General features: G+C 37.1%; 1 protein-coding gene across 9 annotated transcripts in view; it reads left to right on the top strand.

Moving 5' to 3' along the window:
- CLSTN2 (calsyntenin 2) overlaps positions 1-22603 on the top strand; it is a 342914-nt gene that overhangs the window by 299326 nt on the left and 20985 nt on the right. For all 9 annotated transcript variants that reach the window (XM_083849241.1, XM_083849245.1, XM_083849246.1 and 6 more), the window contains 3 exons: positions 6679-6841; positions 18712-18878; positions 22339-22487. In XM_083849241.1, the coding sequence (XP_083705367.1) occupies positions 6679-6841; positions 18712-18878; positions 22339-22487 (479 nt within the window). The remainder of the gene's footprint in view (positions 1-6678; positions 6842-18711; positions 18879-22338; positions 22488-22603) is intronic.

The following is a 22603-nucleotide window of genomic DNA, read 5'->3' as shown; positions in this document are numbered from 1 at the left end:
CAAATGTAGAAGAAAGTTTATTTCATTTTCCAAGTTCACTCACATATTTGAAGCTTACATAAGATCAGATTATGTATGAGAGAAATCCAACTTCCGATACAGATAGTAGCTATAGAAAAGCTTCCTCACGAAGGAGTACAAATTACTCCATGTAACAACCAGTACTGCTAACAACTGGTAGAGAGGAGGTGATGCTCTAGTCTCATGGGCATAAAAGCACTGGTCCAGAGCAAAGCAACCTGTTTTGTTGTTGTTGTTTTTTTCCTTCACTGCCTGCCACCAGCTGTCAGAGTCTCAGAACTTGTTCAGTGATGCTATGTGATCAAAGTGGAGCAGCACTATACAAGCTAGGATTCAAACTGCAAGTTTTATGTGGAGGATAAGTCTACAACAGTATTCTTATGGAAAAAAAAAACACAAAACAACAAAAAAAACACTGTCCTCGGAGATTGTGATGCTGCTTTGCAATCTATCACCCGTTAATTTAACTCGTCAGAGTATATTGATTCCTTCTTTTCCCATATACAGTGTACTTTTCTTCTATTGTGCCTTTATTACTACATACATACTGTACCTATTGCCAGCTCGGAGGCAGGACATACTGATTTTGCAGACTGAAGAAAGTGTAATGTGAAAGACCTGCTAAAGAATTAATGTAGAAAGGGAAACCCAAAGAGATTATCAAAATAAATAAATAATAAAATAATAATAAAAAAATCCAGCCATAATATGAATATTGTAGAGTTTTATTTAAAATTTTCTGAAGAGGCTGTGGATTTATTAGGGACAGATTTGCAATCTGAACAGCTCCACTTAGTGGTCTAGTATATGCTGACCCGTTTCCTCAAATGCTTAAATCCTTTTCAGTTCAGCAGTTCTTAGATTAAATAAAGCCAACACACGTGGCAAATATCTGGATATTAAAATGTAAAGGCAGAGGGAGAACAAGCAGATAAGTGCTAATGCAAAGAGCCTATTACTGGGATAGAATAAATAATACTACAAGACATAACAATTTATATTACTGGATGAATTTGATTAATCTGTGTTTGCACTTTGCTTTTGTTCATTTTCAATAGCTCTTCCCCAAAATGAATAAACTAGCAGATTACACTGTAGGACAAAGCCAACTTGAAGTGCATATCTGTTGGTTCTCACAAAAGTAAATTTTGACTATAAAGCCTGCATATTCACAGCAGAAATATATTTTGTTCATTGTATTACAAAGCAGAAATGCACTGTGTAGCCCAGGTATCCAGTGAAGTAAGCACATCCTGAATACTGAATATCTGCATACTGAACTACATACTTGCAATCTGCACCAGGATGTGTTTAGCAGCGTATCCTTTGGTGGTGGTGGTGGAATAATGGAACAAACAAACAATAACAACAACAAACACACAAAGAAATCATAAGGTTCTTATAGGCAATGAGAAAAGAGATAAGTTGACTATGTAACTTATTTCCCTGTATTACTTAATCAGCTTTTGCAGGTAGCTCTGCTATTGAATTTAAGGCAAAGACTTATCAAGACAGCAGCAGAACAATAGCAAAAGCGATGCCCCAAGATATATATAATATATAACTAGCATGCCTTAATAGTAGAAATTTCTGGATGAGAACTCATAATAGCAAAACAATTAAGATTCTAGATGAGTTTCTAAAGTAACAGTTAAAAACACATTCAACAATGTCTTTAAAATTCCCATTAATCAAAGACAAAGCTATAAACCCCAAAATGAGACAGAAGAAAGCTCACCTTTGGACTGCCTTCATGCAAAACTTGGTAACCTTGTGCATAACTGCTTATAGCTCTTAGAAAATTTTATTTTCATTGGCATATGTTGATGTACAACAGTGTTGTTTTTTTTTTTTTTTGGGGGGGGGGGGAACAACATGCAAATGCATGTAACTTTTTAGCTTTTACTGGAATTCCACTGCAACGTTTCCAAATTAATAGCTTATTTTTCTCTTTCAGGCTTTCTTTCTTATAATAGCACTACTCCGTTAGTCTTTGTGAAAGGTGCAATGAAACTGTCTTTTGAAATCTTTAAATCTGTTACCTTCGAGCTCCCTGTTTGTATTCAGTACAGTGCTTTCTGCTCAGTACTATAAAAATGTGATCTTGTTTCTATCTAAATACATTGGAACCATTTAAATGTCTATTTTGTGTCACCAACAAAAAAGATGAAAGGCAAAATTTGTAAAATTTTAAAAAGCTCTCTTAGAAAGGATTATTTTGCAGATTGAAAGAAAAATGTGGTATTTCTTTTTAAACACAAAATAATAACCATATATCCCCATTCAGATATCATCTGCGTTCTGTATTCTGAACCATTGTAAGGGGTGCTCTGCTTTGAAGCAGATTCACAAAGCATGGGGCTGCTTTCAGAACAGGGCAGAGGGTTTGATCTGGGTGCTGTAACTGAGTGGATATTGCTAAAGCCTTTAAGCATGAGATCAAAGGGAGGTTCCCTGCATTTGTTGTCTCTTCAAGTGAGAGGTTCCCTGCATTTGTTGTCTCTTCGAATGAAATGAGATAAAAATGCAGAGCCTCAGTTGTTTCTGCATGTTTACAAATTTTCACAATCTTTTCACAATCAAATTTTCCTATCTTTTCTTTCATTGTGATTAGGGTAGTATCAGCATAGTTGTAAACACTAAAGATGGGAAAGTGCTCCAGCTAGGTTCAAAGTACCTTTCTGCATTTTAAATGAAAAGTGTTAGTTTGTCCCTTCACCTTTTTTTTTTCTTTTTTAATTTGTTTTACATTTCTCATTTAAATCTAAAGTACGTTTACAGTGAAATATCATAATTAATGTAAACAAGTAATTTAGGATTTTTCTCCACAGAGAATTTATAATTTTGGATTGTTTATTTCTAGTAGGGATTTTTAAAAATCTGTTTTGCCAAAGAGTTCTGTTTCCCTCCCAGCTCACATTAGTCGTCAGCAATAAACAGAAAAGTATTTGGAAGCTGTCACTAGGTAAGTACGAGTAGAGTAAAGGAAATAACACTATGGGGTAGGGGACAGCAAGTTTTCCAAGAGGCCTTGCTTATCCAGAGTTTGTTCTGCCTCTACCTCCATCTAGCTTCTCCAAAAGCATAAAGCTAGTTTGGAAGAGGACTTGCGATAATGTTGCATAGTTACAACTACCTCCATACTAGAAATTCCATTTTGTGAAGTCCATGGGAGTAGCCAGTCTGAAATAAATGCACAAATTCCTGTATTCTCTCGACTCTCTAGACTTCCCATCAAAGCTGGTATAAATACAAAACATCTTTCTGTTAAAAATGGATTGAAAGGAGTGTAAACTTGAAAAAAGCCGTATACATTTGATGGAAGTAATGGAATTAATAACTGCTTTCTCAGCTCTAAAGGGATAGATCCAAAACATGCACTAAGTAGCACTGACAAGATGTGCAGAGCTGTTTGTGTGGCCAACTCAGTTGTCTACTGAATGTAGCTGGCAAAAATGTAAGGATCATTTAGGAAGCTAGTCAGAGGTTTGCGAATATGCATGGCTGTTTGTTGCTAAACTGAAGCACTAGGACACCTCTTGAAGTATGGGTTGTCCGTGTATCTAGCCAAACAGGTCAATGAGGACAGCCCAGGAGTGTAAGCTGTAAAGGACATGTTCTCGTGTGTGCCTGTCTGGCCCTTATATACAAAGCCATAAAAGGAGATGTTTTGCAGACCAAGGAAGCCTCTTTCTAGTTGCTTTATGCTTCTCAAACCAAAACACTGTTTTCAATCCATTCCTAACCATTCCAATATAAACCAGAAAATTCTTCTTCAGAAGATAAGAGCTTTCATGTCTTGAGAAACTTACTTCATAGACTGTATTGCATCTATTTTCCTCCATTTCATGAAAACATATTCCCATGTAATGACTTGTAGTGATCACTGAGACTTCAAACTGGTTAATTCATTGTGATTTGATTAATATATTTCAGAGGTAGACTGACATGATAAAGTGATTATACCAGCCTAGTGATCCAGCAATCTTTGAAAGCTAAGCTTGCTCATCAGCAATTTTATCTCATTAAGATAGCTTTATAAATTAGATTTTTTAATAAAGTTCTTACTTTACATGATTACAATTTCTTTATTTGCCAAACTAGTATATTTTATCATTTTATTTTTATAGTTTCACCACAATCATTACATTCTGTTGCCAGTGTGGAATGCATGCAGGCAGGGGAAAAATTGGCTTCCTATGTTAACAAGGTGAAGAAGGTGTCTGAAATGACAGCATAACAAATTGCACTCTGCAATTATTTATTTCATTATTTTGTTGCCTGTGAAATGGCCAGGCATGAAATACTTCTACTGAGTGGCTGGGATGTATTCCAGAGTTTTTAAATAATTCTACTGCTACCTTGTAGAATATTTGACTTTACACCAGGACTCTGTGCATATTCTTAAAGATAGTTTGGTGGTGTGTACTTGTGTCAGAGTACCTAAGCTATCTTGAGAGACAGCTTAATTCTTGATAGAATTAAGAACCTAAACAGTTTGGGTGCTTTTGAAATCTCAGTAAGCTGAGATCTCACCAAGCTGAGATTTTAAGTGCCTAAATTCCCCTAAAAATGTTGTATCTATGTGTTGAAATTTAAGGAAAAACATACAAGTGATACTTTGAGGACTTTAACAAACTGTCTAGAATTGCTGTATCTTATGTTCCAGGATGTACCAGAAAAAATAAGGTCAGTTAGTAGTTTGTCAGCTGTGGAAATCTGCAGCTGGACATCTGGATTTTTCGTGGAAGCACTGGAGACCAGTTGCTGGACTCTTGAATTGTGGTGATTTTGTAATCGTGTGTTTCCAGACAGCATTTTCTTCAGAAAATGTAACTGCCTTATTGGTCAGTCACTAGAGCAATCAAACTAGCTATACATTACCACGCTTCCATGTATATGACACCCCAGAATGTTTGTTGATGCCACATTAGTGTTCTTGCTTTGGTTAAATGTCAGGATTGCTCATTCATGTAATAGTTGGGACATTCCAACTGATGTAGTTAAGGGCTGCAAAAAGAAATGCTCTGAGGCAGTTGTCTGAAAAATGTGAAATATCAACCCCTGTAGTTTTTATCACACAAGTTCTCTCAAACTCAGGCACAGCATTCATTTTGTTTTATATAAAATGTGTGACACATGGGGCTATGACGCATCACAGTCTAATGATCAGGTCAGGAAACTTGACAAGCTGTTTTTCCTTGAAAGGGAGGACTGCATAATAGTATTCGTGATTGCTGTTTGTTCAATAAAGTTTTCAGTCTTCCAATTTATTTACTTTCAATTTTGGTTTCAGTTCATTTAACCTTCAGAAAACATTTGTGCTGTCTACTGCTTACAACAGGAAGACTAGCAGCCCCTTTAGTGCATTTATCTCTTGCTGTGGAGCTGTGATGTCTGCAGTAATAAATGTATCCGTTTGAAATAGAAGTGATTAAGTTCTTGTTGAAATGTCTTCTGGAACGAAACATTAGCTTTTGATTTCAAAGGGCAGATACTGCAGCAGATAGCACTTAACCTGGCCAAGGACAGTGTTATGCTTAAACGTCACTTTTCTGCTTGCCTTTATGAAACAGCAAGGATATCTGCATTCAAGCACTTCAGTTTCTTAATACATCAAAACAAACATCTCTGCAGAATTGAAAGTAGGATGACTGTAACTATTTTTAAACTGTAACTATAATATGTAACTTATTTTTAAAAACATCCCCCATTCTACCAATTTGCCATGATTTATTTTTTTGAACTTTTAAATCTGAAAGATACAAGAAATGAGAAAAAAAAATGAATTGGGCAGGAAGTGGTATTTACACACTAGACTTCTGTCTTCAGAGACACTGGTACATTTTTGAACTAAAACAGAATTTGACAATCTCACAGTAATCTCTGGTTATCCAGCTCAGAAAATCATGTGAATTTGACACTGATACTCTCACCTTGAAAGTACAGTGTAACTGTGGCTGTTGCTTTTCGATACTGATGTAGATAAGTGAAACTATATAGGTCCTCATTTTGCAGAATACTTGGGGAAAAGCTTCAGACTAAATAAAACAGGAAGCATGGAGAAGATTTGGGTTGTCTGCCCAAATCAAGAAGACAGACTACTTGAACTGAGTTCATGTGTGTGTGTACAGAGCACAACAGAAATCCTTCTAGTACAGTGAAGGTCCTGATACCCTGAACAGGACTTTCTAAATACTAATGCAATACTTATAATGGCAATTGAATCAAACCATTGATAATACAATATAATGTCTAAGTGCTATGTATTTTCTTAATTTGAAGCTAACAAGGATCCCCAGTAGCTGCCAAAACATCCCAAGTACCTGCAGTTTTGTGTTCTCAAATGTCAATAAAGACACTAGGAAACTAATCTTATGTATTAACAAATGTGAAAATAGAGAACAAGTACTGAATTGTCTGATTTTTCTGTTTCATCCATGCCTTGTTCTTGATCAAATATATTCTTCATGTATAATGTAAGTATCACCATTTTTTCACACTTTCATTAATTTTAACAATATATAAATTGTAATAACTTTTTTTTCTATGAGTGAAATTTGGAAACAATACAATTTTAAAAGAGTATGAGATATGACCATTAGTCACCAGACAGTAAGTGCTATGTAATCTTTTCTCTTGCATTCTGTCTTTCAGATTTGTGATAAAGAATGGCATTACTATGTTGTCAATGTTGAGTTTCCCGTTGTTACCTTATATATGGATGGAACAACATACGAACCTTATCTTGTGACCAACGATTGGCCCATCCACCCTTCACACATAGCCATGCAGCTGACAATCGGTGCTTGTTGGCAAGGTAATGTGATAGTAGATAGTAGAATTTTGAATTAAGAACAATGAGCTTAATTTGTCTCCCTGCTTGAATAGTAAATTAGTTACTAAAAGGTTTGTGGTATAAAAATAGAAGTAAATCCAGAGTTAATAATTAATCAAGTCCAAGGATAAAATGGATAGGACATTAGCAGGCTTTGCATTTCCATCCTCTAAAGAAGTATTGAATCCAGTTTGTATATTTAATGTGAAAGATTATTTTGTTTATCTTTCTCTTCACTATTTTTAATTACTTCCCTCGGTCTCCGACTTTAAGCAAACTATCTAAATATTACTCTAAAGAACTTAATCTCCTCCTACAACTCCACCTATCTCCTCCTTTCAATCTCTGCATCAGATTTCTGTTGTTGCTTTAACAACATGGCCCAATCCTGCACTCTTCACATAGGATGTACATCACCAGTAATTCCACTAATTTAATCAGTTCACCCTGTTACAGACATGAAAGTGAGAGTAAAGTAAAGCCAGAAGTCACATCCCCAAAGCCATACATGTATGGGCCTTAACTTAAGTATTAATTTTCCCTGTTTTCTGCGTTTGTAATACCTCTCTTCTCATTCTTTTGTCTTGTCCTTATGTGACTGGCATCTGTTTTCTTTTGTGTTCTCTGCTTTATACTTGAAGCAGTCCTCTTTTTCTGCTCATCTGCTCTTGTGAAGTTCTCTTCTTTACCCTTCCATGTTGATCTCTGTTTATGCTGTCTTGTTTTCACTTAAGACAACAGCAAAGTATGAAGTGAAGCAAACTGTACAATTAGGACAAAATGCTTTCGTATAGATTTCTTCCCCACTCTCTAATGTTGGTTCTTATTCTCTCTTCTTGTTACCTTGTTTGCTAGTTTGATCTCTGCTCATTTACAATATTCTATTAGCAAAATTTGGATATCTTATCTATGACAGAGCTATTCAGTGTAAATATTATTAGAAGCAAGTCCAGCTGTTAGATTATGAACACTCTGGGGGTAAAGATCCAGTCTTTACTTCAGTGACAACATGCAGAATAAAGCTACACTAGTCCTAAAACCAAGATTTGATAAATATTGATCACTCAGATAAGTATTATGATAGCTAGCTAATCAGCATGACACCAATCCTATACATTTGTACAAATATACACTGATCCACTGATCTTGCCTAACTGGTATTTGCAGGCTTCCATCTCCGAAGGATGAACTTTAAGTCTATTGGAATTTCCATTTATGTTGAATATGTAACAGAATGCATTTAATTTTATTCTAAGGTGCTAAGGCAGTCTTAGTCCATTTTTAGCTAGAAATACGGGGTGAAACACCTACCAAACAGTTCACAAAACAGAACTTGGTTTTAGACAATAGTTAACTGGGACAAATAGTTGACAGATACCAACACAATTTACGTGAATTTTCTTTTTGGCTGAAAAAAGCTGAGAACAGGACTTTAAAGGTGATAGAATAGAACTTTTCTAGGGTCTGTCAGGAACTGGCTAAAGTTTAATGCAACACAGAAAGTCACTGACTTAACTAAAAGCAACCCTGATGGCTAGATTCCAGCTTTAATGACACAGTGGGCAAGAGAAAAGTTGTACAAAAATCTTTTTGTGTTTTGTTTTGACATTATCAATATGAATTTTCTCTTCTTAAAATTAGATATTCTAAATGTTATTCTCACATAATCTTCCTTTTTCATAATTTAAAAGCCTTTGTCCTTTTTTTTACGGAGTTCATTTACAGGGGAAGATCTAGGCAGAGCTACCACACTAATTTAGGGTTCTGTTGCAATATCTAGCAAAGATCTCCCTGTTTTTAATTTTGTGTAGTTCATGTTTGATACTGTTATATTTTTGTGGGGGTAGTTAATTTGGGGGTGGGAGTTAAAGGATTATCTTTAGGCTAAACGGTATGGCTTCAGTCCATTTAATACATAGTATGTGTGACCCAAGCTGGAGACTTCTGGGCTGTGATTTCAATGACACTAGGTTGGGAAAAAAAATAATACTGCTACAGAGCTAAGCAGACTGGGCTCTTAGTGAACTGAGTGTGGGGATGAGCGTTGTGGACTGCTGGTACAGCTGTTACCTAGGTTAGGCCTTTTTGTATCCTGACAGATTTTAACAGCTTCTGCTGCAGATACTGAAGGCTGAGGATTTGACTTAATTTTTTCTTCTTTAAAAGGATTTTCTTGTTCAGATCAGTGGTCTCACAGATGATTGTCAAGGGTGCGACTGTGAAGTAGGTGGGGTTATTTAGGTCCAAAGTGCTGTTCTGTTTCTAATGGTAAAATAAAACTTGAGGCAAAATTGCTCTCTTCTCAAAGGACAAAATTGCCTTCTTTTAAGTGTGCTTCCAAGAACCAAAGAGACACGGAAGGGAACATGAGGCAAGTGTGACCCTGGCAGTGACTCTGAACCCAGCCCTGCTTCTCATAACTACCTCCGTGAAGGGATATTGGAAGCAGACATGGTCAGTCTGGATCACAGAAACCTCCTCAAGGCTCAACTTCTGCTCTTGTTTCAGGGCACCTCAGAAGGGCAGAGTATGGCACTTCAGGAAATGCACTCAAAGAGAGCTTTCAAAATAAACAGTTGGCACCTGTTGTTTCTTCACTTAACCATATTTAAATAAAAATGAATTAAGAGAATCCTTAAACTGACAGACAAATAAACCACTGAAACGTCAAAACATACCAAGGCCAACACAAAAATTAGTATCCAATTTTAACAGCTTAAAAAGTCATACAACCAAACCTGATGCATCTGAAATTGCGAGCCTTTCTGAACAGATTCTATATGCATTATATGCTGTGGTGTCTGGAGGAAGACAAAAAATATATTAGCAGTTGTAGCAATAGTACAGCAGTTATTATTATACAATATTGTGTGAAAAGTATAGCAAAATACATGTGAGATTTTTTTTTCCTCTGTTTTTTTTCTTTCTTTTTTTTTTTTATGTAATTAGAGTTGGGTGAGGGTTTGGGTGCGTGTTGTGGTTACGTTAAAATAGGAATTTGGTTCTGCTGCCCATACTGTGTAACTGCACCGAGGTGTGTGGCTGATGAGTCCTTCCAGGCTGCTGAGACTAGCGTTTCATGTATGGCCTGTGATGACTGGGACAACTGTGACATTGTGGCACACGTGTTGGATGTACATATTAGAGACAATACTTTTGATTATTTAATTGTTAATCTGGCCATCAGAATTTACTTTCCATGACAGAGAAGCCCTGTCCATATAAAACTCTTCTACTATAGCAATAAAAAATAATGCTTTGCCCATAGATCAGGTCTTCCAGCTCTAGATTCTTGAGAACTTTCCAAACAATGAAGAGGTAACAGTTCCGGAGCAAGGAATTATAGTTATTCTTACTATACAAGAATGAAATGCAGCATCAAGTGGGTAGGAGAATTTTCCTCAGGTCACCTAAAACAAATCCACATCAGAGCAAGAACAGAATCAGACTTTGTAACTGACCACCAAATTGTTCTCATTCACCCTTATAGCTTTTGCAATTCTGTTTCATTCTTCTAAGCAATGCAAACAAAAAGATTAAGGTTAGCTTTTCCTCAAACTGCACTTTCCAGGATCTTACTCTAGTAACTTCTCCTCTGAGTTCATTATTTATGATTCAGTTTATCTGAGAACATAGTAAATGAACCCTTTTAGAGAGTAAGAAAATTCCTCCATTAAACCAAGGTTTATATGGTCTCACTCTGATCCTTTTGTTGCTAATCATTCAGTGGCAAAGGCAGTCAGAAAAAGGCAGCAAATTACATGATTTGGTAGTCTAATCATTTTTTGTACCACAGACTGCAAACAGATTTCTTCCAGGGTTCTTTGAAAAGATAAGGTCTTAGGTTCATACCTTTTCCCTCCCATAGTGGCACTTTTTTTTTTTTTTTTTAATGTAGCATTCCCAAAATCCTGTCAGGAAAGCTGTGACACAAGTTAATGACTTGTCAGAAGGTTATACTGTAGCTTACCGTGACTGTAAGTCATGTAAGTCATTATTTCTAATAATGCCACCCATTCTGGAGTGCTGGAGGGCTTCACACTGCAATTAATTTATGCCAGCCACAATGTGCAGGGGAAGATCTTTAGAAGAAGCCTGTTAACAAGCAAACTCTGTTACCGTGAATGTAGTAGAAGGCTATTGTAATTTCTGGTTTCTAAGCAATTTCTGTTTTGGTTTTTGTTTGTTTGTTTATTTTTGTTTTGTATTCTTCTGTCATTTTCCTCTGTCCTTAATCTACAGTGGAAACCAATTTTTTATAAAATACTTCTGTGGAATAACCTTATCTTCTAAACACTCTGTTGACATATCAATCACAAAGTTGCAGTCAGAGAACCTACTTACTAATAAAGATGAGAGGTATGGTAAGAATTAGAAGTTGGAGAGGGATCAGAACACTGAGGGCCACGCTGTGGGCAGTGCAGCAGCAGCCTGTGTCGCTCAGTGTTGCACGTCCCCCAGAAATTAAGACGTTCTACAGATAAAGATTACTCCCTACTACATAGCATAACCCCAGTGGATGCTGCCTTGGGGGCTGGCGTAGGCTTTACCAAGCCAGGGCATCAGTGGAGTGAGACAAGCAGACAAATTAATGCAAGACCATCTCAGTAGATTTCAACATAATGTCTGTATGTCTGTATACTGCTGCTTGTTAGTACAGCAGTATTCTTTCTCTCTATTGCTCTTCTTCTCATCAAAAACTTCACTGGTATTTTGGCTATTGCAGAACTACAAACATGTGAAAGGTTATTTTAGGAGGGTGTTTTCTTAGAGAGCTGAATTTACATTCAAATCTGTCAGTAATTCAGCATAGATATGTGTCCCTTATTTAACTGTATTTCTGCACTGGGCAATATGCAGCAGCACAGGGTTGTTATTGGAGGAACAGGAGTATAGTTTTTTCAAGTAGCATTAACATAGCTTGGCCTGTGGTTTATTCTAAGGTAAATAAAATTGTAACATTTCTCCATGTTTGTCAACATTTCCCCAATTCCTTTAGGAATAGCAAATATATATTGGCATAATTGTGAGAGATTATAGAGTGTTTTTCTTATCTTCAGAGAAATTATCTTAAATAGCACAAGTTAAACAAAGCTTTTGATCTATAGACATATTGCATAGAGATAAACTAGCATATGCATACTTAAGAGCAGGTAGCCTTTAGCATTCTTGTCCTATTTCATATTTAGCATAGTTGTCCTATTTCACATAATGCTTTAAAGCCTAAAGCTGTCTGTTTAAGGTCATCAGGTTATGATGTCTACCAAGAGCAGAGGCAGACTGAAATAGGGCCAGGATTGATGAATAATCTTCTGGGTAATTTCTAGCTGAATTTTATTTAAAAAACAAAAATGAAACAACAACAACAACAAAAACCTACAACGCGTGTGTGTGTGTGTTTGTGGTAAGAAGCTCTGGGAGTATAAAAACTCGAGTCTGTAATTGTCTTGCCTGAAATCTATGTTAGGTTTCTCCTGTTTAACAGCGAATCTGCTTGACAAGGAGTTAAATCCAGCTCCCTAAACTGCTGTAATAAGGAGATGGGATAAATTCTGGGACTTGGACCTGAGGCATTCAGAGCCAGAATGTCTTGCAGCAGCTCCCTGATTCACTTCAGTCTTTCTGTTGGGACCCTGAATAATCAATCATTCCTTAATTATCTGGCTCAGTATAACCAGAGTCTATAACATCTTAGAAGAATCACATTGCAGTTGGAAATTCTCTTGATTCATCGTTTCCAGTGAAAACCTCATGTGCTTAGACTGCCCTGATAATTACTTGCTCATTATTAAGGTAGGGCAGAAAGGCCTAAAAGAAGATCTGTGAGCTCAATAAAGTGACTCATTTTTGATTGAAAGGCATGACTGTGTATTGGAGATTGGTATACGAATGAAAACAGCCCTTTTCATCTCCAATGTCAAAGCAACGCAACTGTGAAATTCAGTGGTAATCAAATCTGGTCCCAATTTTTTATCAACCCAAAATTAAAATTAAAAAAAAAAAAAAAAAAGCTTCATTAAAATAACCTGTACTTCATTAATGTATGTACCTTAACACTGAAGTCTGAACCCTGGGAGTTCTTCAATTTCTCCTGAACTCTCCAGTGTCATGTATAATAGAACATCCTTGTGGCTGGGATCAGAAAGTGTTTGCTAGTTGACAGGAACCCTCAAAACTGTGACTTACTGAGAGATTTTTAGGACAAGGTGAAGTGTATGTTGGAAGCATTTGCTTTTCTCCATGTGTAAGGGAGTCACCCCAACTGATCAGCACACAAGTAGGACAGGCATCTACAACATACTCATCTGAAATTAAGTGGGTTATTTCTACATTTCGTCTATTTATATTTGAAATTTCAAGCACCAATTGTACCTGTGCTTGTGACTGTTAAGGAATATGCAAAATACAGTAACATTGTTAAGTCTTGCTTTCATTGGCAGCTTGATCACTCCCCACTGAGGGCTACTGTGTAGGTGCAGCCTTTTCTGGTGCGTGTGTCCTCCTCTGACTTGTATGTCCTGTTCCAGCCTGTTCTAAGCCCAGTGCCTAGTTTATGCCTAAGCTGTCTCTTTCTTGGAACCATAACCCAATTGGCTTCTATAATGGTTTTGTCTAGTGGGGAGACCACAAAACCCTTCTCTACTTCTCTACCCTTCTTCTACTGTGTGTTCTGGTGTCATCGTGTGCTCTCTCTGGTCACCCCCACAAACATTCACACTTAGCAGAAAAGGAAAGTAATTCAGACTCTGTCAGGGTGACCCCGAGCAAAGTTCTGGTGGGATGGATCCCTCTGCCCCTAGTGCCACAGCTGCCCTGCTTGCCCCACATTAATGTAATTAAAGGCAGAAGAGATCTCATTCAGCACAGAACAAGAAGAATCCCAGTCCAGAAGATAGCTATTATTTTAGCAACTGAGAAATGTGATGCAAACCACTTTGACAGTGACTAAGCAGTGAGCAGCATTAGAGTGAATAATTATATACATTGACAGTTCCTCTGGATGCCTCCCACAGTCTGTTGACACCGTGTTACCATTATGAGGACTGAATTAATGCCAAAAAGCCAACATTCATCCATCTGTATCTGCCAAACTTTGGGAGTGCTGGGTCAGGTGAAAAAGTAATGCACAGTTTTATCACCCAGATTTGAATAATACTGTGGCCTGTGTTTCCTCACAACTGTAATGGTGATTGAAGGAAACAGCAGCTGAGATTTGTAATTCAGGGTCTAGAATGAGAATAAGTAATGTTGCTCTAAAAGGTTATTTCAGCCTTTCGTGTGTTGCAGACATCAACCTAACCCCCAGCTGACTGTAAGGAAGGTTACTTTTTCCTTTATCTGTCACGTTATTCACTTAAGTAAGTCTTAACTACTTAAGTATTCCCCCAAGAATTAATACTCACAGCATATTAATCCATAATAATCAATAAATATAGAGCTGAATGAAACACAACATGTAATGGAGTTGAGGAGTAATGTTTTTTTATTCCCTTATGATGAAGGTCTTGATACTACTGTAACATCTTTGTGGAGTTTTTGTTTGATTGAGCTGTATGGGACTGATAAGAAACGACAAAAAGACTCTGAGAGCAAAAAATCCCATGAAACTTGCTGAAGCAATCTAGGTTAACAGGATGGGCTGACCTCTGGGTAGAAACCTGTAGATGCTGTCTTGCAAAACACTTTAGTTTTCCCTGCACCAGGACATTAGGAAAGAGAAACAAATTTAGGACACTTGGATTACCTCAGAATCACCATTACCAGAGCACCACTTTGAGTTGTTGCTCCAGAGGCTTGTGTAATATATTTAGGCTGTCTTTATTATCTCAGAAATATTGTTGCTTAGGCTCAGTTGGTACCACAAGCAACAGTTGGGTTCAAATTGTCTCAAAGCAGTAAGAGCAGCTGGGAGTAGCTTATGCCGTTTTGTCAGTTGTTTCCTAGCATGTGAGGCTTTCAGTTATGAGTCAAATTGAGACAATGGAACTGAGCCTTCCTCCGGCCCAGTGAGGGCAGTGAATCTGCGCTGCTTATCAGCTGCCTGTGGAGCCACACAGGCATGAAGTATATCATGCTCAGGGTCAAGGGGTGATATTTGAAAATATCAGTATTTAGAAGGATTTGGATAATATTCTGTAAAAATGTTGCTACTTTTAGCACTAGCTGTAATTACACTGTCCTTACAGTCCTTAATTACAGAATTACCATTCTCATACCGGATTAAACATCCTTACACACTTGTAATTTTGGGAACTAAGAATGTTGGAGCAGCTAGGACTTGGAGATTTGCCATCCTGGGCTCAATTTGAACATACCGAGAAGCTGAGGCCACATACATGAAGAATATTAGGCTGCTGAAGCAGAATGAAAAATGGCATGCAAACATGGTAATGTAGGAGAACCAAGCATGAATAAAACACTGATATAGACAGAAGTAAAACAGTCAGTTGCTGAGGATTTTCAATTTATTCTAACAATCTTTTCTTCCTCAATCTTTTTTGAGACTGAAAAACTATTGTCCCCATAATCCTTTTTATCAAAGCTGGAGTACAGGATTGAAGCAGATTGGCTTTATGCCATCTCTTCAGTTTTACTGACAGTTTTGTTTTTTGCTTCCTGCTTTTATGGCATCAGATTTTGTCCATTTACAATCCAATAATTACTGGCTATTGAAATACATCAACAAGATAACATACCCATTGAGCTGAGAAGATTCTGAAATGCTGAGGTGGAAGAATATGAAAATGTCTACACACTACAATTGCAAGCACTGTGATAAGAATCAGATATAATGACTTCTGTTCACCTTAGAAGATAAAATTGGCAGGTATATCATTTTGTCTTTAACTCTGGCAAAAGGTTCTTATGGAACACTTATTTGGCAGTCTATTCTTTCTAATAAGGTGTCAGATAGTAAGTGTGCATATAAAATTGCTCATGTTTATTCATGTGGAAAAAGCTAGTATTCATGCTATCCTAAATTAACAGGGATGTCCTATGTAAGAGACACATAACATTCAGGAGACCTCTAGGGCTGTAATTTGTACTTCAGATAACAGCAGGAGTTCCAGGGACAGCAATAGGTATGATCAGAGTCTACAGTCTTGAGTAGAAAGAGATAAAGGCTTTGGTTAGCCCATCAAAGGAAAAGGGTAATATTTTAACAGCACACATTCCCTATTAGGAATAAGCTTTCAGCTCTATAAAGACCTGTGATCAATGGAGAGGATTGCTTGAGGAGCCTCTGTCTGCAGAAGAGGTTAGAATATCTATTGCAGCTTTCAAGAATGGTTAAGTACAGCTGGTCTTGTCTTGGGTCTAGGGGACAGCCTGTATCATCCCCCAGTGTGCCTTCAGACCCTGCTATCAGTTGTTATGGTGCAGTTGTCCCATCCTGAATCACCCTGCTGTAACTGTGGGTATAGTTTTGTAGATTTTTTTGACTGACACAACAAGACAGTAGCTAGTCTCAGCTATTTTTCCACTGAAGATAGTCACTTCCAGAGCTGCTGTGTTTGTGCATCCACATCAGTGTGTGAGCTTGGACCAGGACTGCACTTCTAACAATCTCCTGATCATCTCCACTTTGCTGCTGTTGTCCACACTGTGGACCAGTGTCAGAGCACATGAACTGAATTCCTTCTAGATGAAGCTAAACTGGCTTTGCACTCCAGCCATGCATCTACTACATTTGAATGGCAAGTAAATGTTTTGTCGATGGCACCTGAGAAGAGTTAGTCTACAATAAAGAAACAACTCCCCAAAAATTCCAAACCTGGAATTTCTATATATGGATGTAAGTACCAATCATGCTGTTCTATAAGCTCACTTCAGCTGTTTTACACTGCTTGCTACTGTCAGGCATAGCCACAGCACCTAATTCTTTGTTCTAGCTTCTTGTCTATTCCTTCATACATTTTAATGAGCTAGTTTCACATTTAAATACATTAGCTTATCTGAGACTGATTCTCATTTTGCGTCTCGTCAGAACTATTAAGATCTGCTGGCAGACTTACGGTAGGTTTCTGAATTTCAAAGCTCCAGGATTAGTGTTGGTGTTTTAGCCTTGGAACTTGCTGTCTTCAGAATTCTGTTAGGGAGATGAGATTATGAAGCTTCAAAGCACAATGTGATTCCCTTCTTCTGTAAGGTCTCATCTGTTTCATCTGTTTTTGTCTCCTTCTCAGGGAGAGGGTTGCTTTTTTTTTTTTTTTTGCCTTTTTTTTTAAATTTGTCTTACCTTTTTAAGTTCATAAAAAACTGCTGTTGTATTAGTGGCAATATGTACTTTTAAAGTCAATGCAAATACATAAATATAACAACAGCTAATGTCCCTGTAGTACACTACCTATTTACCAAATAATTGTCTTGGGTAAGTATCAGAAAGGCCTAAATTACAGTATGAACTTATCCTGCACTTCAGCTGTTGCAGACGTGAAAGCTTCTATGAAAGCTCTAAAAAATTCTGCCCAAAGGAAGTTTTTTTTATGTAATTGATGGACGAATGAGAAAAGAATAATCTCTCTTTGAGGATCTTTCTTTGGGGTAAAAAGAGAGGCAGTTTGTGCTGCAATGTTAACATAAAAGGACAGAAACCTAGACATCTACTTTTCTCTCAGTACACCAGTGTATATTTTCCTTACCCTATAACATAACGTGAGCCTTCGTCATTGTGCTTATAATGCACAGACTAAAAGAGATGGTTTTCAGGTTTTTAGGTAGCAACATCAACCTAAAGTAAACTTGCCATTTTATCCCTTACTTCTAAACCCATTCCACACACATTCCCAAGTTAAAGTTCAAGCTTGAGCTGTTTTGCATGGTAGAAATAGGTTATTTGACACTAAAGCTACAAACACTGTAGAGATGAGTTATCTACCAATTATAGCATCTTATCAGCTACTAATCCCATTAGTCTGCCTGGCTTCACTGTTGCGTGGCTTTCTTGGTCCTCTCAGGCTCAAGGCAGGCAGTAATTCACCTGTACTATTCAGCTAGCACTTGCAGGAAAGACAAGCTCTAAAAAATTCTCCTAGAGGAGGATGAGTAAATCACTAAATATCCCAAGAGTAATTTAGATGTTATGATCACTGGTGCAGGCAGTATGTAATCACATTTTATTGACAACTCCTAAAGATCAGTCTTCCTTTGAAGCTGCATAGAGTGAGGCTGAATAGAATACAGCTGTAGGGACCAATGCAACATACAGTGATGGGACCTGATCTAGCACCAAGTAAGCTGGTTTGGGTAAGGTACTGTATGCCTTTTAGCATAGAGGTGTGTGTTGGTGTGGAGTCATGGCTGTGAATTTATACCATATCCTTAGAGACAATAGTTTGCAGGGAGTCTGGCAGTTTGCTTACATGACTCTTAGCACATCTAAGTGTCAGGTAGTATGTGTTTGGAGGAGAAAGTAAAAGGCTGTGTAAGAAATCTTGCAGTAGAAAACTTGCAAGTGCAGTTTCTGCATAAATAAACATTAGACCTTAAACTTTTTTTAAAAAAAAATCTTGTTTCATCACTCCAATAATCTCATCAATTCACTTTTGTAAATGCTTCCTTGGACACAGGTTTGGGAATTCATCTTTCATCTCAGAGTATGTTACCACAGCTTTGTAAACACCTGAATACAATACTGGGAAAACACTGACAATCATCTTAAAGGCAGGCTGCTACTAGCTACTATCCAACAACCCACAAAGTGATTCTACTTACCACAATAAATGGAATTTCAAAAGTACTTGGCTAAAATGGGTTTCAACTCTTTAAACATACATTAAAACAAAGTGAATTATTAGATGCATGTTTTGTGTATTGGTATCAATAATCATTTTATATTCTCTTTCTTGCAGGAGGTGAAGTCACCAAGCCCAGGTTTGCTCAGTATTTCCACGGCAGCCTAGCCAGTCTAACTATCCGCCCAGGCAAAATTGAGAGCCAGAAAGTGATTTCCTGTTTGCAGGCCTGCAAGGAAGGTCTGGATATTAATTCACTCGAGAGTCTTGGCCAAGGAATAAAGGTAAGGGATGAACTGACATCATCTTTGATAAAAATGTAGAGCTGATTTATGAAGTGGAGAGCCCAAGGTAGAGTACACACAGTACAAATGTGCTCCCAAAAGCAATGTAATTTCCCATAAAGTCATGCAAAGAAAAAGGGGAATGGTAGAAGAGCTGTGACATTGCAAAGAAAAATGTTTCTGATATTGCAAAGGTAGATGCTCAGAACGTAGGCTGCTGCTGATATTTCACAGTCTGTAAGAATTGCCAGATCATGTTCTCATGCTCATTTTGGTAGTTTTACAGAAACAAACATTGTTTCAAAGAATTACTGAATTTTGAATTGCTTTAAAGCAATGGAAAATGTAAGTGGAGTATCTTTCATCTAGAGGCAGCTCAGAAAGAAGTCCAAGTGCAGAAGGACTGAAAAATTCTGAGTGTATTCCAAGAGGAAAACAAAGTTATGAAATGTGAAAACTGGACAACAAAAAGTCAAGAACTTCAAATTTTACATTTGCATACAAATCCATCCACGTATGTGACTATCTTTATTGTAACACTTTTTCTAAAGACTGGAGAACAACATGTAGAGGGAAATACTGTTTCAATAGACACAGTGAGTGACCAGATTGCTTTGCATTCATTAAGACAACTTCTGTTCTTTTGGATACACTTGTAGAATCTTCAATGTAACTTCTAGAATGCTTACATGAAGTGCATTTTAACTTGTTCTGTACTGATACTGTTATTAGATGACAGGTATTCTTCTGCCTTAAGTGTAAACACACAGTTAAGCTATTTCCTAGTACACAAATGACAATACCATCTTCCAAATGAGTCGATCTTCAGATTCAAATAAGTGGGAAGATACTTCGTCTGCAGACTCTGTAGTCTGCAAAACAACACAGGATATTTGGTATTACGTTTTTCAGGGGAGAGGAGGTTGGTGCTATAGCACTTGATCTAGATTATGCAGTGGAAGTACCACGTACTACATTTTATTAGCTGAACCTTTTCATTGTACCATTTAGGAGACTGACCTAAAACACACTCGATATCTGTCTAGGTGATAAATTACTGTGGTATAGTATAACTGGTGTTTCTGAAAACAGGGGTAAAAATGTAAATTGAAAGTGAAAAGTTATGGAGCTTTATTAGCTCCAGCCTTTACATATACCCCCCAAATTATTTCTTTATCTTCATCGTACCTAGGACATTATTATGAATTTCACATGGTTGACACTCCTAGAAAAATGACACACTTATGAGTAAAAGCTGTTTTAAAAGGACAATGCGTACAATGAGTGGCTAGGGTTTTTAGGAACTTGAGTGTATATTCTTACCAGTAAGTTCTTTGCTGGGTTTTACTTGAAATAAAGAAGTGCATACTTGGTGCTTGGTATTTAAAAAACATCATAATACCTCTCCTATTGTCACATTCTGAAATTTGACAGTATTTTAGTAGTCTGTTTTTTCATGGGCTTGGAAAAATCCATTACACCTCCCCCACCGTTGCTCTAGCACAGGTGATTGGTTTTCTTACTGTACTAGCAATGGGGTGGGAAAAATTAAGATGAGAGATTGTTTTCCCCCTTTTCTGTCTTCCACCAAACTTCAAAACATTTTCATTTTCTTAATATTTCTTTAAAGTTACATCATTCTTTAAAGTTGCTTTCATTTCTACCTCCTCAGACAGATCAACAGTCTGTGTAACAGCAGAAGGCAAAAACGAAAGGAGCAGTCAGAGATGGATCATGGTAGGGTTTCTTATTGGGGCTTACAAAAAGAAGCTCAGATGAGAGTGGAACAGTTAGCACCTGACCTTCAACAGAAAATTAATAAAGAGTTTCTCATGACAAAAATAAAATAACCGATCTTACACAAGCATGTGTCACAGTTGCACAGCTGTGTGACTATTTACATGGCACTTATCTGATTAAATATTGGCAAACTGATGCGGGGAGATGTTTCTGCTGGGCACTTTGGACACATGAAGCTTCACCTTTCAGCCACCTAGGAAAGAGCAATGTAGCTGTAATACAGTTCCTGACACAGCAGTGTTGGGCTTTTTCTGTCTGCAGGCTAACTTTTAGATAGCTGTAACAGCTCTCAGAGACACTGTCTAAACTGTCACTATTTTTAGCCATTTTTAATGAGAAAGACAAAAATGGCTCAGACTAGGGTTTTCTCCAGTCCCTTTGGCAGCATTCCAGCTGTTCTGGCAGCTGAGCTATTAAGTTAACTAGCTAGCTAGTGTCTCCGTCTGCTAATTTTATTATTTTGTACTATTGCTAGCTTACAGATGGAAAAGAGAAGTGTATGCAGGCTGTGACTCATGTTAGTCCTCTGTTAAAAAATACCCTTCAGTGCATTATGACCTTTCTGCACAAGCTTTGAACCCAATCCCCTGTGTTCTTCTCAGCAGAGAACCCCACGTTTCATTTTGTTCTTCACAGTCTATTTATTTGCTCTTTTGCTTTTTAACCTCTCATTGTAAGGAAACAGACAGACATTGTCTGTATATTAGAGAATATGCTCATATAATCAATATCCAGCTTTTCAGTGTGAGAGAAGGGTGGATTTCTATGTGTTCTGTGCATTTCTTTATGTTCTGTGCTGTCAGTAGTATGGTACAAAATCAAGGGGGCTAATCTGCTTTTCTCTGCAATGCAGATGCTTTGCTGAACCAATTAAATGACAAAAAAAAAAGGAATCAAGAAGAATTATGGTGAAGATAAAATCAAACATTTGCTATGCAGATATAGTAGCAAAGTTTCTTCATCAGCAAGACTGTTTTATGTTCAGTGCAGCGGACAGGGGACAGTCAGGGCTACAAGAACAGCCATTGTCTTTGCAAGGGTTGTTTGCTTAGAGGAGCAGTTAGCTTTGCGCAAGCAGCAGTTACATCTTATGACACTCTTATTGATCATGAGAAAAAGACAGGAGAATCCCCTATATTCTGTCTGACATTAATGAAGATCTAAGAGGATAATGTTGTAATTGTTTTGTTCATTCATATGGAAATATATCTCAGAAAGACAGTCCTGAGTAAAAACAAACAGAAAGCAGGAAAAATATGTTTCTGCATACTACTCTTGTTGAAGTGAATATTTTTATATGAGGAATGTGAACAAAAAAAATCCAGTAATAATAATAATGACAGTTAGTTAAAGTTTTGAACTCTACATTTGCAGAAATAGCATCACCAAAGTTGATAAGACTAGGAAAAATTACAACAAATCTGGATTAATTTACTATAAAATTAATTATAACAGTAATTATTAAGATATGAAATAAATGACTGACACGAGACATTTTGGAAGGAACAACGTACAGATTCAGCCAACAATAGCTACTAAGATTTTTTTTTCTTAAATCATTAGATTTTTAAACTTATGTCTGTGCAACATTACTTAAAAATGTCTTGTTTTGTACTCTGTACCTGGTACCTTAAATACTAATTGTATGCATTTCCCCCAGTATCACTTCAACCCTTCCCAGTCAGTCCTTGTCATGGAAGGAGATGACATTGAGAATATAAATCAAGCTCTCCGAAAGGTCTCATACATCAACTCTAGACAGTTTCCTACTGCAGGCATACGACGTCTCAAAGTCTCATCTACAGTCCAGTAAGTTGTACTTCAGCTAAACTGATTAGGACTATTTTTAATGAATTATTTTTTTTCTTCAGACAAGTAAAAAGAAGAATTTTGATTAAATTATGTTGCCAAATCATTCTTTTATG

This window comes from Anser anser (genome assembly GCF_964211835.1).
Source record: "Anser anser genome assembly, chromosome: 9".
In the NCBI taxonomy this organism is placed as follows: Eukaryota; Metazoa; Chordata; class Aves; order Anseriformes; family Anatidae; genus Anser; species Anser anser.
Note: the sequence above shows the minus strand (reverse complement) of the source record. Positions and strands in the feature narration are given on the sequence as shown.